Source organism: Centruroides sculpturatus, unplaced genomic scaffold, assembly GCF_000671375.1.
Source record: "Centruroides sculpturatus isolate CEXI.00-Female unplaced genomic scaffold, Cexi_2.0 scaffold2089, whole genome shotgun sequence".
In the NCBI taxonomy this organism is placed as follows: Eukaryota; Metazoa; Arthropoda; class Arachnida; order Scorpiones; family Buthidae; genus Centruroides; species Centruroides sculpturatus.
Window position 1 is genome coordinate 18,549 of NW_019386847.1, and position 18,313 is coordinate 36,861.

The window sequence follows — 18,313 nt, forward strand, 5'->3', positions numbered from 1 at the left end:
GTTTATCTGTTTACTTTTTAATTCACATCACAAGCTATGAGGCTTTCATAAGCCTGCGAATTATGATGATAATTATATTTACGTACTCAAAAATACACAATATTAACTATATTATATTACTTTTGTAATGTTATTTTACCAATATATATTAACAACTGCCGTCGACATGAATTGTAGAATCATAATCATTTGATTTTGAATTTCGAAATTCCAAGTTCGGAAGAGAAACTGACACGTGTTTTTGATGTCTCCTAATATCTAAAACAATTACTGAAGTTTTCTACATTCTCTCTAATCTTAGGTTAATTAATATGTCTATAATTATTACGGAATCACTTATCTGCATAACAAACATATTAATAAAAACGTTATAATAATGTTATTTTATCAATATATTAAAAACTGCTGTCATTTAACCTCCAATTTAGGAAGAGAAATGGACATTTGTGTTTTGCATAATACACAAAAAAGTACAGAATTTTTCCTATCTTCTCTATAATAATAGATTGATATGTCTGTTATTTTATTATTGTTGAATTTTCTTCGTGAAATAGCTTCTGTAACACTATTATAACACCAGGATGCAGAATAACATCAACTGCAAACGATTGTGTTTGATTAAGAAGCATGAAAACATACACCTTTTTCTAATAACACTACGTTGCATTGTTCACTAACTGGAAACTTACTTTTCATGCTTAATAAACTGCACTCACTTTCCAGTTGATGTTATTCTCATTCTGGTGTTATAACAGTGTTACAGAAGCTACTTCACGAAGCAAATTCAACAATAATTTAAAACATTATGAATGACATAACAGATGATGAGTATAAGTAAGTTCATTTTTATAAAATACATGTTATCGATTCAATGTTATATTTTAAATTTATTACAGTGAGGAATTAAAAAAAGAAAATTCCGATGTAACGGATATAATTGGATACTGGGGAAGGTGGCACCTATTATATTTCTCAATTTTGTTAATTTTAAGCTATTCTGTTGGATGGTTTAACTTTAGTATAATATTCATGGCGCCGAACATTAATTATTGGTGTGCGAAGCCAGCAGAATTTTCGAATATGACTACAGAAGAATGGAAAAATTTCAGCATTCCTTTAGAAAGAATTGGCAGTAAACATGTGTATAGTAAATGTGAAATGTATAGTTTATCATCTGGAAAGAATAGAACCCGAATTCCATGCACGTCGTGGGAATACGATCATTCCTTTTATGCGTCCACTATAACTGAGAAAGTGAGTAAATTTTCAATTTTAATACCGTTTTTATAACTTATGGCTCCTGTAAATACTGAGAATTTTTATTTAGTTTATTTAAATAGTAGTTAAGTATACTTATAAGTTACTATTGGAACAACAATACTATTTAAAAACTAAATTTATTTAAATGATTTGAATACTAGGGTATAGACTAATCGTCAAAAATTTTCGTGACGATTTTAAGCTTAGTATTTTAGTTATACAGTAACTTAATAATAGATATAGATGTTTTCTCTCATGAGAGTATCGTATTTAGTTACGTTGTTAACAATATATTGAATAGTTAAATATAATAATTTGTTTAATTGCATGTGCTTGTAGCTAATAAAATTGTTAAACAAACTCTTCTATGGCAGTCTTATTGAGAAGAATCCTACCATATAGGCTAATCCTGGCATGAGAAAAGGCTTTCTTACAAGGCGTAGAATTAAAATAATATGACAAATTAGTCCTTTTTTGTTTTTTATTTATGACTTTAGTAAACTAAAAATGACAAAAATAATAAAATCAGAATTATGTGATAAAATAAAATTATACGGCGTATTAAATAAATTGATATATCGAGTGTGCCGAATAAAAATGATCAATTTTATAATTTATAAATAGAAAATATTTTTATTTTTGTACTTTTTAGACATATATTGATTATAGTATAAAATTCTTTCCACTCTTCCCAATTACTTAGAAGATTATTTATTGATTTCAAACTAGAGATTACAATGAAAGTGCAAACGGTTGGATTGTCAAGGCAGTTAAAATGTCAGTTTATCGCTGGATTTAAATATTTTTGCATTCAGAGGATTTATAACGTTCAGAAATGAAAAAATGCTTGAGATTTTTTTCTGTGTTTATGTTAGTATGCAGGTGCGCGATTTTGTTTAGTTTCTTTGAAGTTTAATAACTCCTGTGCTTTTTATAGAAAATTTCTGAAATGTTGCAGAGAGATTTGTGTATTAGGAGGATTGATGATATTAACTTTTGATGAATAAAGGTCTAAAGATAGGGAGTCGTGTGCCATATTTTCAGTAGGGTGAAAATTAATTACGATTTTACTCGTTATTAGCATTTACATTTTTTTTTATAAAATCCATCCCTAACTTCAAAATCAAACATTTGCTATTTTATAATAGTTAAAAATACTAAAGTTTTTAAAACAAAAGATCATAACAGATGGCGCAATACCCGCAGTTTTAAATGTTATGTTGAATGTTAAATAACTCGTTGCTGGGTGTTTTAATTAAACCAAATAATTTGAATAATAGAGTTTAAACTTATCGTCAAAAATTTCGTGATCACTCATCTATTGCTGGTGCTGCTGTTTCCAGTATTATTTTCCTTTTTTATGAGATTTTAAGCTATTATATAATATAATATATATGTAGGCCTATATATATGTAGTATATACTAGATATACGTGAATTTTTCTAGGATTATCGTACTTAATTACGTTGCTAATAATATTATGAAATACAATAATTTGTTGAATGCGTGACTTCGTGACTGATAAAATTGCTAAACACCCAGGGATCGATCAACTGAATCCTGGCAAATTTTTTTTGTTTTCCATTTATAAATTTATTTAACTTAATATAATGTTAAAATCATAAATTTAGAACTATATGATATTACTAAATTATACGAAATAATAATGAAATTGATAGTTTAATTTATTTTTTCTTATAATATACAGTATGAACACTATTTTTTTACATAATTTATAAATACAAAATATTTTTATTTTTGCACTTTTAGTGACATATTTATATGTAGAATCTTCTTCTTCTTCTTTATCTTCGCTCTTTCCCATGTTTATATGGGGTCGGCGTTTCCTTCTATAATACGTTTCTTTCATTTCTCCCTATCAAGGGCTTCTTCTCTCTTAAGTACACTCTGGTTCAAGTTTTCTTTCGCCTTATCTTTCCAACGCATCTTTGGTCTTCCTCTTTTCCTCCTTCCTTTTACTACCAGTTTTCCGATCTTCTTTCCAACATAATTGTCACTTCTTCGCTCTACGTGGCTATACCTCCTCAACCTACATTCTTTTATCTTTTTGCTCAAGGGGCCAACATAACAGAATCCCTAATAAAATCATTCCTTATTCTATCCTTCCTTGACACTCCACATATCCATCTCAACATTCTCATCCCCGCCACCTCCATCTTTCTTTCTTGGGCTCTTGTTATTGCCCCTGTCTCCACCCTATATATCATTGCATGTCTAACAACTGATTTATACAATTTTCCTTTCTGATTGCAGCTAACATTCTTGTCGCATAATACACCGCTCAGCTTCCTCCAGTTTATCCATCCACATTGAATTCTATGCTCTACCATTCAGAGTCATATAAGCTGTTTTAGTTCTGCTAATTTTCATGCCTCTTTCTTCCAAAACTTTCCTTCAATCTTCCAGTTTCTTCTCAGCCTTGGTTTGGGAAAGTTCACACAGCACACAATCATCCATCCGCAAACAGCATACTCCACGAAGCCTCAAAATGCATGTCACCTGCATGGGCCGATCCTGATGCAAACCATCATTAACGAATAACCCTTCTGTAGTGCCCACACTACTCTTACCTGCTCCCTCGTACATTTCCTTGACAAGCCTAACATATTTTCCTGGAATATTCTTTTCCCTCAACCATCTCCATATCTCTTGCCTTGATACCTTATCATGCGCATTTCTAGATCTATAAACACCATGTGCAAATTTTCCTGCATTTCCCTGTGCGTTTCCATCAGCAAAAGTAGCATCATTCGTACTCCTTCCCGGCAAAAGACAAACTGTCCCGCTTCAATCTCAGATTCCTGCCTAATCCTTCTTTCTACAATTTTCTCCCAAGTCTTCATAGTATGGGACAATATCTTTATACCTCTGTAATTTCCGCAATTCTGTACATCTTTACCTTTAAAGATCGGCACAATAATGCACTTTCTCCATTCATCTGGGATTTTCTCCTGCTGCCAGAGTTTCATTAGTTCCCAGAGGATATCAATTCCCTCCTAATCCAAATCAGTCCAAACCTAAAACGGAATTTGAACAGTACCTACTGCTTTCCACATCTTCATTTTCCTAAGCACACTTTCCACTTCTTCTTTGCTAATATCTTGCACCACTGCTTCATTTGCCTCTCCATTCTCGTATAAAGTTCTGGGGTTTTCTTCATTCAATAAATTCCTAAAATATACTTTCCATCTTTCCTTGGCCCTTTTGTAATCTTGTAATACCACTCCCTTATGATCTTTGATCAGTTTAATAGAGGTAAAATCTTTTGATGCCTTATCTCTTGCTTTGGCAATTCGCATCAACTGCCTCTCACCACCTTTCCTTTCGAAAACTTTATAAGCCTCTTCTAAAGCCTTTGCTTTTACAATAGCCACCGCCTTTTTAGTCATTTTATTTGCCAAATGGTAAGTTTCTTTATCTTCAGACCTTTCCATCAAATTCCACCTTTTCTTTGCCTTTTTCTTTTGTTTAACTGTGGCTTGTACCTTAGCATTCCACTACCAAAGTTTGTTTCCTTCTGGTGATCTCTTCCCTAAAGTTTTTCCAAAACCTCTTTTCCAACTTTCAAAATGCAGTTACTATTCAGCAACCACCATGTTTGCACATCATCCGGGAACTGGATTTCTTTTAACATATTTACCTTAAATTCTTTCCATAATTCTTTTTTCAATTTCCACCATATGATCCTTTGTTCAATCTGGCTAACACAATTCTTACAATGGCCCATAAGAAAGTCACAATCCACCAGGAGAACTCTGTGTTGTGCAGCAACACTTTCCGCATTTAACACCTTACTGTTTCTCCCTTCATTCAATGTCTCCTGAGGCACAAGAAAAAATCAATCTAGTTGGATCTACCTCCACTCATGCATGTAACCAGTTAATTCGCTTTCTTCTCAAAGTAGGTGTTAATTAGCGCAAGGTCAAAAGCCACAGCATGATCGACTAGTTTTTCTCCCTCTCCATTCCTTTCTCCCACATTTCATTTTCCAATAACTCTTCTTTCCGCATTCTTCTTTTATCCAACATGACCATTTAAATCGCCCCCACAGATTAATCTCTCGTTTATAGGAACACATATTATAACTTGATCAAGATCTGTCCAAAAGTTTGTCTTTTCTTTTCCTCCACTACCTGGATGAGGAGCATACACACACACACAATTGTAATGAAAATTCCATCAATGTCCAACTTAACGCTCATAATTCTATGACACCTTCGTTTAACCTCACAGACACTTTTAGAACTTTATCAATTACGATACCATCTCCATTCCTTCCTCCCTTCTTCGCTCCACTCACAAACAGCTTGTACCCTTCACCAAGTTCTTTAACTTTATTTCCTTTCCATCTTGTCTCTTGCAGGCACAGAATGTTCGCTCTCCTTCTTTGCATAAGATCAACCAACTCTCTACTTTTCCCATTCAATGTTCCGATGTTTAAAGTACCTATTCTTATACTTGGCTTCTTCCTCTTCTCTTTCTGGACTAAGTTCTTTATCCGAACCCGTCCTTGGTTTGATAGTCCCAGCTAATTTGACATAGTTTTCGGGTGACATGACTGCGCATTGCTTCGGGGAAACGTCCTAAGACACTTATAACTTACTTGTAGTCTAGCAGACATTCCATGTAGATTTGGCATAGGTTTTACGGCCGGATGCTCTTCCTGCTGCCAATCCTATTTGTTATAAGGCTGAATTTGTAGAATAGAATAAATAAATTATTATATTTATAACAAGCTTGATACAACGTATAATATAGAACAGTTTAATATACGTTATGCAGTGAGAAAGGATATACTGTGTTTTTGTGATTTTATTATCATCGTAGTGATATGGTTTACATATCTAAGATTTACTGTCACATTAATAGTGCAATTGATACTCTAATTATATAATGTTTTTTCACTTCGTTCAGATTTCNACAGTTTAATATACGTTATGCAGTGAGAAAGGATATAGTCATACTGTGTTTTTGTGATTTTATCATCGTTGTGATATGGTTTTACATATCTAAGATTTACTGTCATGTTAATAGTGCGATTGATACTGTAATTATATAATGTTTTTTCACTTCGTTCAGATTTCGAATTGACCTGCTGCTCTTTTGTAATGCTGCTTTCTCGCAAGAAAATTTTTGCGATTTTGTTCTCCATACGATTTCATACTTCCTGATTATCCTAAGATTTGTTTTTAACTTTTGCCTAGGCAAATCTGGACTAATTTACTTGATTTTTATATTTTTAATTATTATCTGATTATCTTCTGTACGAATTGATATATCTAAATAATTATGAATTTTATTGATTTTATTTCCTGCTTCAAATTTAATATAATTATCGAGTATATTAACTAATTCTAATATTTCCTATTTATTTGTTATTTTATTATCAGAAATCACCAATAAATCATCAACATAACCTGTTAAGTAATCTACCCTTTGCTTATTCGATATTTGCTGATATTTCTCTTTCAAACAAATCTCTGCCAATTTCACACCTACCATAGATCCCATACATATATCATTCTTTTTTTTAAAATCTGCTGTATCTACTATCTTATTTATCTTCGTTTTAAACCAATCTTATTTCACTAACTCTAATTATCTTGCATTATCTGCTATAAAAAATTGCATTGTAAGCCTACTAGTACATTTCTAATTTATTAGGCCTATATAAAATCAAATTGTGTCTCTATATCGAATTTACTCAATTTCTAAATCAGTCTGCAATGAATCGATTAAATTATGTTTTCATTTATAGATAGGAAAACGATAAATACAAATAAAATTTAAATAAACAATTTGTTTTTTAGTTTACATTATGAAAAATATCCAAATGAAAAGTTTTCTATACTTACATCTTGCCAAGGACTGTAACTCAGTATTAACTACGATAAAAACTCCAGCAAAGAGTTGTTTAACTTTCTCAACGTTCAAAACTAAGCGTGTGACGCCAACTCTTATGATATTTTATTATTAAAATCTTTGTATATTTTTAATCACAGTATTATAAAATAGAAAATAGCTTAATTTTGGGGGTTAAAATGGATTTTATAAAAAAAATTCTAAATGTTTATAATGAGTTAAATCGTCATTAAATCGGACCCTACTGGAGATACACACGACGCCCTTTTTCTCTCTACCCTTCGACCTTTAATTACTAACATTTGACATTTAACGTTAACCATTTAACATAACATTAAACATTTAAAATTATTAACATAACACCTAAAAAACCTTCTTGATAAATTTCAGAAATGTTCGAGTAAAAGAAGAGAAGTTATTGAGCTTCAAGCGAAGTGAAGAAAATTGCTTCACACACACACACACAAACATACTAACAGCCACACATACAGAAAAATTCCTGAATTTTTTTTGCATTTGTCAACGTTTCATGGTCCCCTGAGTCCAAAAATGTAAAACTCTTGGTGGTCATTTTATACCGATTGCCATACGTTCTCTCTGTTACACATAACAGCCAGGAAAGTTAAAAATAAACTTCATGAATATAGATAAATAATCTTCGGCCAAAGAATTCATGTAAAGAATGCGTGGAATAAATGATTGAAACTTTTTAGGATTACAATCGTGAGAAAACTATTTTATGCAATTGTATTTAATCTTAAATAATGTTACATGATATTGTTAATTTTTAGTGGAATCTAGTGTGTGACAGAGCATGGTTAGCATCTTTTGTGCAATTCATGTATTTCATAGGATTTTTAATCTCTGTTTTCATTGGAGGTCAATTATCTGATAAGTATGCTTTTATTATTAGATTATACAGTATAGAATACAACTATTATACGCATAACTGAATGTATATTTTTTCACTCACAAATAGATTTGGCAGGAAACCTATGTTCTACTTGAGTTCAGCATGGACATTCACATTCAGTATGATAAGTATATTTACTTCGTCTTTCTGGATGTTTCTTGCATGTCGATTTTTACTTGCATTTGGTAGGGCAAATTCAGCACTAATTATGTATGTACACGGTAAGGATTATTTTTCAAATTATTATTGAAATATTGTACAAGAATTGCTGAAAATTTTATTCGAATGTATCAAATACAAGAAACTCAAATAATTTCTTTAAATTCCTATTTATATATTATGCAGCAACAGAAATTGTTAGAAAAGAACACAGAATCGCTGTAGGATTAACAAATAAAGCAGGAATATTATTAGGACAACTTGTTCTTCCTGGATTTGTTTGGATTTTCAGAGATTGGTTTTATATAGAAATAATATATGTTTTACCATTCATAATTTGTCTGCCATTATGGTGGTAAGAATATTAATTTTAAAGCATTAATTTAATTAATTAAAAAACGAATTAAGTTTTACTGGTAATTTTTTCAGCTTTCAAAGTAATTTTTTGTAATTTTGTAAAAAGGATCACTTCGGAATCTCCTAGATGGCTTATTACCCAAGGAAAAATAATTGAAGCAGAGAAAGTAATGAAAAAAGCAATAAAAATGAATAAACTCCAAATTGGAAATTTCACTCAAAAATTCAAAAATATAACTGAAAACATTGCAAAGGTAATTATCAATGAATTGCAACATATTTCTTTTATTGTGTATTTTAATTGAATGTATTATTAAAATATAATAGTAATAAATTTGAAAATATATACATAAATTTATTATTATTATTATCATTCTATTCTTAATCTTCTCACTTCACCGATAACTGTGCCGAGTGCTATGCCAAACTAAAATCATGGTATACCTCCCCAAACAAGTATAAGATTAAATTTTCGTGTTATTGGTATGGATGTTCACGTCTAAAAACTTTCTAACAATGTGATATGTGTTCAATATTGAGGCTTTCTGTAGTGTCGTGTTTATGTTTTTATTAAATTAAGGTTTAACATTTCTGACTCTTGTGTTGTGCTGTGGTATTACATCAGTGAAAGAAAAATAAGTACAATAAACATCCTATCCACAGTTGCTTTATTTGTTGGGTGANTTCTTAAACTTCTCACTTCGCCGATAACTGTGTCGAGTGCTATGCCAAACTAAAATCATGGTATAGCTCCCCAAACAAGTATAAGATTAAATTTTCGTGTTACTGGTATGGATGTTCACGTCTAGAAACTTTCTAACAATGTGATATGTGTTCAATATTGTCGCTTTCTGTAGTGTCATGTTTATGTTTTTATTAAATTAAGGTTTAACATTTCTGACTTTTGTGTAGTGTCTGTATTATTACATTAGTGGAAAAAACAAAAATAAGTACAATAAACATCATACTCGTATTCACAGTTGCCTTATTTGTTGGGTGAGTGAATTGTACTACACATTAACAACTTTCGAGCTTTAGCGGTAACAGATACACTTTGATGTCTTAATGACGTAATTGGTGCTATAATTTGTAACTTTCCAATCAAAAAGTAGGTGGCGTGGTCTGTCATTTTGACTGTTTCAGTTTTCTAGTGATTTTTCTAATGAAGTGATGTTAGTGATAAAAACTGGGTATCTTTCCTCAGGCGGATGAAAAAGACATAACCCCTCTTTTCAAAAGAGTGTCAGCCACTTTCTAATTGGATGAAATGACCAATTTATCTAGAAAACTGTTATACATGTGGGGTAGTACAGTACATACTACTGTGAACAATTCTTTTCATGTATGAAAAACATCAAACTGCTGAAAGAAATATCTCGAGTTATTCCCATTTAACTAACATTTTCAGAATAAAGACTAGTAGCATAAAAGTAGATATTGACAATATTATTAAAGGAAGACGATGTCAAAAATCGCATTGAATTTATTTTTATTTTGTGTGTATAATGTTTTTTTTTACCGTCACTAATGCANGTATAGTGACTGTGAGATGAGAACATTGTTGGGAAAACAAGTGATGTAACTGTTATCTGTATGATGTCATATCTGTGTTGTGGTGGTATAATAAGTACAAATATACGAAAAATACAAAAGTACTCGTTCATTTCTGACGTCCATTTCATTCTTTGACGTGTTTAACCTTCCTTAGTGGTCTGTAGCTGGATTGCCTCATTAACATCAAGGTTAAACATTTTTCCAAAATTGGTGAGGGCACTGCCTTAGCTGTGATTGGACCGTGTTATTTTTAACACTGGTGGCCAAGGGAAACTGTGACATATTTTTCGAACGTGAGCATCTGGCTAACTCAGGAGAGCGGATCGTGTTAACCTGGATGACGTCCGAGCCTATATTACACCTTCAGAGATAAGGGTTCAGTTACTCATGGCTTTATTTCTCCCATTGACCTCACCAGCATGTATGATCCTGGCTTTTCCCTGTGGTTTATCAGAATTACTGAGCTTTGTCACCACAGCAAGAGGTGACTGGCGAGAGAGTTATTATTATAATAATTTTAGGTGATTGCTAATTTCCAATATATATATATATTAATAAGAATGTATTTCAAATTTAGGAAAGTGAAGGAAAAAACAAGCAAGTGACATTTCTGGATATAATGAAAAATTCTAAATTACGAAAATTCAGTTTAATTTTGTACCTGATTGGGTAAGTTCCAAAATATCTGATGATGATAATTTTTTTTTAAATTAATCAAATATATATTTAAATTCTGAAAATTATATACTAGAATGAATTTCATAAAGTCAGTTAACAAAAATTTTCTATTAATATACTAAAAATAAATACAACTTTTTTACAAAGAAAAATTCTTTGTTTCAGTCATTTTCTTTTCGTTGTTCACACCATCAGCAGTTCATTAAAAATCACAAATACTCACGGAGACGACCTTCCTTTTTAGGCTACTGTCTCCGTAGTTAAAATGTAAAAAATGATAAAAGCGTCCTCTGGTGCTCTTGCCACAATCACATGAAGCATTTTCAAGTAAAAAAAAAATATAAGTTTAAATGGCCAACGATTATTTAATATTAATATACTAAAATGACTGAAACAAAGAATTTTTTTTGTAAAAAAGTTGTATTTATTTTTAGTATATTAATATTAAATAATCGTTGGCCATTTAAACTTATATTTTTTTACTTAAAAAATTTTCTGTTTGTCATTTATCATTAGGTTAATTATGTATTTTGTCATTATGGTCGTACTATAATCGTTTGGTCTAGTAAATTCTTTGTATATAAAACAAAGGTGTGTTTCTAAGAAAATATACTTTTTCTACTTTTTTAACGCTCACACATTAAACTAACATTAGTATAATTAATTAACTAACAAGTAAGACAGAATTATAAAGAATATTAATTTACGTATGTACACAGGATGACGCATTGATAAATGTAAAATTACATTTAAATTAATTATCCATCAGTGGAGGAATGAAATTTTGGATTATATTGAAGTTACCTCATGCTAACATCATTAAATTAATTTATGCTGATTGTCAATAACATTCCGATCAGCAAAAATTTATAATATTCAATACAAAATTAATTATTTTATTACTATATTCATTTAATGATGTTTATTCAAAAAAAATTAATACAGTACTGACAATCCTCGATACTCAAAATTCAAGGGACGAAACAATCGGGACTTCGAATCCGAGACTTACGAACTTCTGTACAATATGCCAAATGCCATGTAAAACTGATTTAATTTATAAGGTAAACAGATCTGTATACAGAACGCTATTTTCATTGATTAATAATGAATAATAATAATATAAATGTGAAAGTAAACATCGCATGTCCGGTTAGAACCTCACAGATCGCCAGACAGGTTTTATAAAAAGTAAAGCAGAATTCCTCGAAATGCAGCCCAAAATTATTTTCAAAGGGGCAAAATTATTTTCAAAAGTAATAAATAGCCTTGAGCTCAACAAATATGTAAGGTGACACCCGAAAACGTGTTACTGTAAAAGCAAAGTCATATTGACCATTACAGTTGCTTTCGGTCCATTGATCTCTTGTAGCATGGAGACATAATTGTCACTTGGAATTTCGAAGTTGCCGTTTGTCGAAGTAACCGAATTCCTTAACATGTAAATCTCTATATCTCTGGTCGGAACAAAAGTACGGTTACGAACTAACGGTATTTCGAAATAAAGACAATTTTCTGTAGTGAGAAAAAGATTTATGCTTTGTAACTCATCAAGAAGGCAGCTGAGCAAGAGAATGATGTCAACTTTCAGTTTCAATTTTAATTTTAGTTTGATTTCTTTCGGAACACAAAATGTTTCTTTTCAGTGTGAAATGATTTTTTGTTCGAATTCAGAACAAGGATTAACAGTTAAAGTTAAAAGTTAACCAATACGCGTTAAAGTACTAAAAGTAAAGCTAATGATGATTGGCAAAATGTGATTATTGAATGTGAATACGGCCTTTAATTAAAGTACAGTATTCAGTAAAGGAATCGAGTAATGTAACACAATAAAAATATTCTGTCTTTAATGTATTAAATAAAGTTTGCAGTTTTCCAATAATAGTTTATTTCTATTGTATCGAACACATTTTACTTGGAACCGTAAGCAGATGTGTAAATTTCAAAACGATTACATGAAAATAGCAGAGTTTTGGTTGGTCCAATTTTCAAATTTAATTTTATCAAAATTACGGTTTTAGTTATCCAATTATGGTCCCACGTCAACGAAACTTAGCTTGAACATTAATTAATTTTAATAATTGTTCTTAATTTATAATTCATTCATTTTTTGCTTTTATGCTTTTTTCACAAAATGAAATGTTATAAAAGCGGAATTTCTTATATAACTTGATTTATACTTCAGTACAAATAACCTCTAGCAATTCTATTTAGACTTGTTATCTGTACAACGAAATTAATCAAAAGAAATTCTATATTTTAATATTTATACATGCAAATGAAATCGGAAAATTATCAAAAACATAATCAAATTATTAAAACAATTATCAGAATTAAACTTAAAATAGTAACTGAAACATGCAAAGGTTTAATTATAGTTACTTTAAAATTTTTTCTACAGAATATCAACTATTCTTTCATTTTATGGATTATCATTCTCAGTTGATGATATTGGAATAAACGTATTATTATTCTACTCCCTTGCTGCTGTAGTAGAAATACCAGCTTCTGTCATTTACTTTTACCTTCAAAAATTCAGCGGAAGGCGCTATACACTGACCGTTTCTATGGCAGGAAGTGGTTTGATGTACCTTTTAGCAATTGCATTCCAATCAGGTATTTTTACAGCTTAATATTTTAATTTCAATTATTAATGTTTAACTTAATTATCTACAATTTCAGATTATCCAATCATCCTAATTGTTTTAACTGTAGCATCAAGGCTCTGCACAACGATTTCATTAAATTCCTTGTATTTACTTGTAATGGAAATTTATCCTACTGTTGTACGCAATGTTGGTGTGGGATTATTTTCAATGATGGCACGAATAGGTGCTCTGGCAGCTCCTTTTATGAAAGAAGCAGTACGTATTATTTAATTTAAGTAAAATTTGTGTTTATTTTTTTAATATGAAAGATTATATAATTTTTTAAGGCAAAGAATGTTCATATTTCATTTCCCCTTGCGTTGTTTGGAACACTTTTTATTATAAGCAGTGCTTTGTCCTTACTCTTACCGGAAACTAAAGATTCGCAATTGGCTGATACCTTATCACAATTAGAAGATAGAAAAAAGTAAGTATGATACGAAATAATCTATATGAAGTAAAACAATGCCAGAGATTTAGATTAATCAAATATTCCTAAATAACAGGTTTATTCTATGTTAAGGCAAATACTTGTAAAAATCTTCCTGAAGAGCATTTTTATGTTATAACTAGCTGTAAAGACCCGCTTCGCTGGGTTTTTATTTGTTCGTACATTTGTATGTAATATAGTTTTTTTATATATATATAAAATACTGTTTCTCTAAGTAATCTAGAATCTAGCTGCAAGGACCGGCTTCGCTGGGCAAAAAGCAACGATAGTGAAGATTAAGATAATTTCATTATTGCCAATCTTACCCGTTTTCACAGAATGCAAGAATTAGGTCCCCCGTTTTCAGACTAATTAGAGAATTTTTACGTTTAGTCAAACGAACTATTTTCAACGTTTCTGGAACGTTTACAATCGTTCTATAATCGAACCAATATTCGAATTTTATGTTCGAATTTAATTCGAACAATTTCGAACAAAACATTCGAAATAGAAAGCCACTTTCAACCACTTTCAAGCCCATATCTCCCGCACCCTTATAGCTATCGAGACGCAACCCCCCAGGTGCACGAATGGAGACTTGGGGCTACCACCACATACAAACACCATTCACGTGCGATGTGTAGTTTTGGCGGAAAAGTGAAATATAGGGACATACATGTCCATTTATATATATATATATAGATTATTATAACGTAGCAAAAAGCTTAGTTTTCAGGGTTGGGGTGGAGTTTTTAAAAAATTATAAATGCTAATAACGAGTAAAATCGTAAATAAGTCAGACCCTATTCGAGATATGACGTACGATCGATCCCCTTTATCACACGACCCATGATGGAGATATGACATACGAATAGCATCAACCCCCTAATACACAAATCTCCCTGTAAAATCTTAGAAATTTTTGGCAAAACAACAGGAGTTATGAAGTTTCAAAGTGGGTGAACAAAGTCATGTCCCCACACACACATTAACATCCGTACACAAAAAACCTCGGATTTTTTTTGCATTTCTCGAGGTTTTAACGTCCCGATTCCAAAAATGTAAAAATCTTAAGAAAGGTCATTTTTGACCGATAGACCCCAAACATGAGACCTATGTTAAAAAACTGGACGATAAGAAAAATTTAGCATTTCTGCTACAAAATGATAAAAAATAGGCGAGTGGAAAATATTAACAGAAGATATCTTTGGAGATTGGAGAAAGAATAAAACAGTCCTCATTCACACACTGAAAACATGAATTTTATGATTGCAGCAAAAAATCATTGCATTTTGGGGTCCACTAAATAGATGATATAAAAATAAACAAAAATATAATACATCTTTGGAGAAGACTACCCACATGCTCTATTTCCAATTATCAACAAAATCCATATGTGCTTTATTACATAGAATTTTTTAATCTTTTATACCTCTGCATACAAGTTTTTTCTTTGTATTTTATTTAATGTTTTAACCTCTTTATCTGCTATATTTCTATTAAATTTTCTGGAAGAAAAATTTGAAAACCATTCCATTCTGAATATATTCTTCCAGTATATATCTCTTATCATCTTGATATGATAATGATACCTTGTTTACCTTCATTAAATAAAGTTTATATTTTTATTCCGAATTGAAACTTTCAACAAAGAGAAGTGAGTTGATCAAGTTGGATCCGAAGTTACTTAATTATGTGATTTAATAGAAGTAAATTGCAAAAAACATATTTTAATTAACAGTGAAGATATTAATTTATATAATATTTACATTGGTTTATTCCCTTTTGAAATAAAATAAATCTGTTTCATCTATTCGGCGGCAGGAGAAACAATTAATATTGTCAATGCTTACCAGAATTAATTTTAAAATATATATAATTAAGATTATCGTTTATATTCGTTTTAGAAACGGTCTTCTTCTGCGTGGAAAGAAAGCTGAAAATGAAGAAGAAGACGAAGAAGGAAATTAAAGAACTAATTAATTGTTTTTACCTCTACGTCCTGAATGTTTTACTTTTTGTTTCTATATTGTCTACTTGGACATTGTTTATAAATAGGACTTATTACACTGGTATAATTTTTGATTAGCAAAGATAAGAGGAGTCTTAGTCAAAAGTCAAAACAAAATATCTTCATTTTCACCTGGTAGAAATAAAGATTTTTTTTTACTTTTCACTAAGACTTTCTGTTTATCTGTCAATATCTAATGTAATGTAATCTTTGTATCTGCTTAGAATAATCATTATCATATTTTTCGGTTGGAGAGGATCTCAGAGTGAATCAACGCCTAACAGACAATGATTAGACGTTTTCAGAAAAGTTTTCTATATGTATTATTGCTTATATATTCACCTTGGAACTGATACTGTAGTAAACAAATGTACGATGTAAATCGAAATAAATAAACACGTTTTTTGGAAAAATACACTTTATTTGTTTTGTTAAGTACAATTAAAGTTTTTTTATTTCAAAATATCCTGTTAACTTTAAAATGATTTTTATATGTAATTAAATTAACATAGTGTTAATTTTCACATATGACATACTGACCGTAAATTTTGTCCGTTAAATCGAAATTTTACTGTAATGGATAAGCATGCAGAATCTACTAAAAGATTATCTATCATTTGAGAAACTGATACAAGTTTCTCAGATGATGAATGATCTTTTAAGTACAGTATCGATAACGAAATTGGTGCAGTTTATAGAGAAATTGGACAGGCAATGTATGAGACAGCAATTCAGGAGGGCGTGTGAAAAGTAAAATTAGATGTGATTATTAAAAAAAATGATCGTTTTAATTTGATGAGGGTTGCTATTTGGTCAAAAAGAAAAGATCGTACGTAGCCTTATAAATCATGCAACAACATTGATAATTTTGTTTTATTTTGTAGTTATTCATTCTAAAGGTGTTTGGTTTGGACCTGGTCCTGGGATTTTTTCTTTTAAATCTCAAAATGAAATTTTGGATACAAAATTAACTGAAAATAAATTACAACGAGCTTTGAGACGGATGAACTTGTATTTGACTGGAATGAATAGGATTTACTCAAGTTGTTTTGTCTAGGATTTACTCAAGTTGTTTTGTCTATGATCGGCACAATTGTTTATACCAGTGGTTCTCGACTTATTTTTATCGATGAACCTTTACACCTTAGTAAAAAACACTGACAATTTTTATTGATTACACTGGCCAACAAATTTTTGTTGAATATCTATCAACACCTGTTTTTAACTAATTTGGAGGGGCTGAACTCAGATCGGAGGTTCGTTTTATCCAGAACAGCCAACATTTTATCTCATCAACCAACTTTGCTTTTTTTCTCCACCAATTTCATCTTTGACGACCCGACCCGATACATACAGTACAGTACATGAAAAATTGAAATTTCAAAATTTCAATTTTTCATGAACTGTACTGTACATATCGGATCGCCAAGGATGAAATTGGTGGAAAAAAGGCAAAGTTAATTGATAATTTACAAATATAAGTAATTATTTTATTCATCAAAATATGCACCCATACTGTCTATACACTTTTGCCATTTAAGCGGCAGGTTGTTCAGGATGGTGATATAAAACCCTGGTGGACAAAAGTCAATGAATTCCTGGAAGGCCAGTTTTATAGCATTGTCTGAATTAAATTGTTTTTCTATTAAAAAGATGTCCAAATTGCGGAAGAAGTGGTAGTCAGCAGGGGTTAGGTCTGGTGAGTATGGAGAATGATGAAGTTCCAACTCCAATTCCTGTAGTTTTGCCGCAGTCATTTGTGCAGTGTGTGGTCTAGCGTTATCATGCAAAAAGATAGGAGTCGATCTTTCGACCAGTCTAGGCTGTTTATATTTAAGTTTTTGAATCATTTCGTCCAGTTGGTTGCAGTATAATTTTGCTGTGATCGATGAGCCAGTTTCATGAAATCATAATGGATCACACCTGCGCTAGAGCACCAAACATTCATCATCAGCTTCTTTTGATGAATATTGCGCTTTGGAGTGTGTTTTGGTGATTCATCCTTGTCCAACCACTGTACTGAACATTTGCGATTGTCATATTGAATCCATTTCTCATCAAAAGAGACAATTCGATTCAAAAATGGATCATATTTGTGACGAGAAAGCAATATCAAGCAAGCTTTCAAACGCTTTTGTTTCTGTTTTTCATTCAGTTCATGTGGAACCCACTTATCCAACTTTTTCACTTTACTAATTTGAGCTAAATGAGTTAATATTGTTTGTTTGCTAACACCAAACGTCAACGATAATTTATAGGCACTCTGAGATAGGTCAGACTCAACGGTTGGCAATATGATTACCTACAAATTTCATCCTTGACGACTTAATAATACAATACACATTGACCTCTTTGCGTATGTGGATAGAGATTTGATGAAACACTCAAAATTAAGTAGGCAATAAACATTAAATTGCAAC

The 18,313-nt window shown here is 31.0% G+C and overlaps 2 protein-coding genes across 2 annotated transcripts; one reads left to right on the forward strand and one right to left on the reverse strand.

The window, feature by feature from the left end:
* Positions 1-3,911: 3,911 nt before the first annotated feature.
* Positions 3,912-4,670, reverse strand: LOC111615841. The gene is made up of 2 exons (XM_023357273.1): positions 4,326-4,670; positions 3,912-4,277 (listed from the first exon to the last, which is right to left on the reverse strand). The coding sequence occupies exons 1-2, from the start codon at positions 4,668-4,670 to the stop codon at positions 3,912-3,914; spliced, it is 711 nt and encodes a 236-aa protein (XP_023213041.1).
* Positions 4,671-13,234: 8,564 nt separating this feature from the next.
* Positions 13,235-16,020, forward strand: LOC111615845 (solute carrier family 22 member 6-like). Its single transcript, XM_023357277.1, has 4 exons — positions 13,235-13,420; positions 13,487-13,668; positions 13,740-13,879; positions 15,790-16,020. Exons 1-4 carry the CDS (start codon positions 13,372-13,374, stop codon positions 15,851-15,853), a joined length of 435 nt encoding a protein of 144 aa, XP_023213045.1. The 5' UTR covers positions 13,235-13,371; the 3' UTR covers positions 15,854-16,020.
* Positions 16,021-18,313: the final 2,293 nt, after the last annotated feature.

Bases quoted from the DNA above. Each gene is read 5' to 3' on its own strand.
- LOC111615845 (XM_023357277.1), top strand. From the start codon at position 13,372: ATGGCAGGAAGTGGTTTGATGTACCTTTTAGCAATTGCATTCCAATCA. The intron at 13,669-13,739 runs GTACGTATTATT...TAATTTTTTAAG, and splicing joins CTCCTTTTATGAAAGAAGCA to GCAAAGAATGTTCATATTTC. The intron at 13,880-15,789 runs GTAAGTATGATA...TATTCGTTTTAG, and splicing joins CAATTAGAAGATAGAAAAAA to AAACGGTCTTCTTCTGCGTG.
- LOC111615841 (XM_023357273.1), bottom strand. From the start codon at position 4,670: ATGACTAAAAAGGCGGTGGCTATTGTAAAAGCAAAGGCTTTAGAAGAG. The intron at 4,278-4,325 runs GTAGGTACTGTT...GATTTGGATTAG, and splicing joins AAATGAAGATGTGGAAAGCA to GAGGGAATTGATATCCTCTG.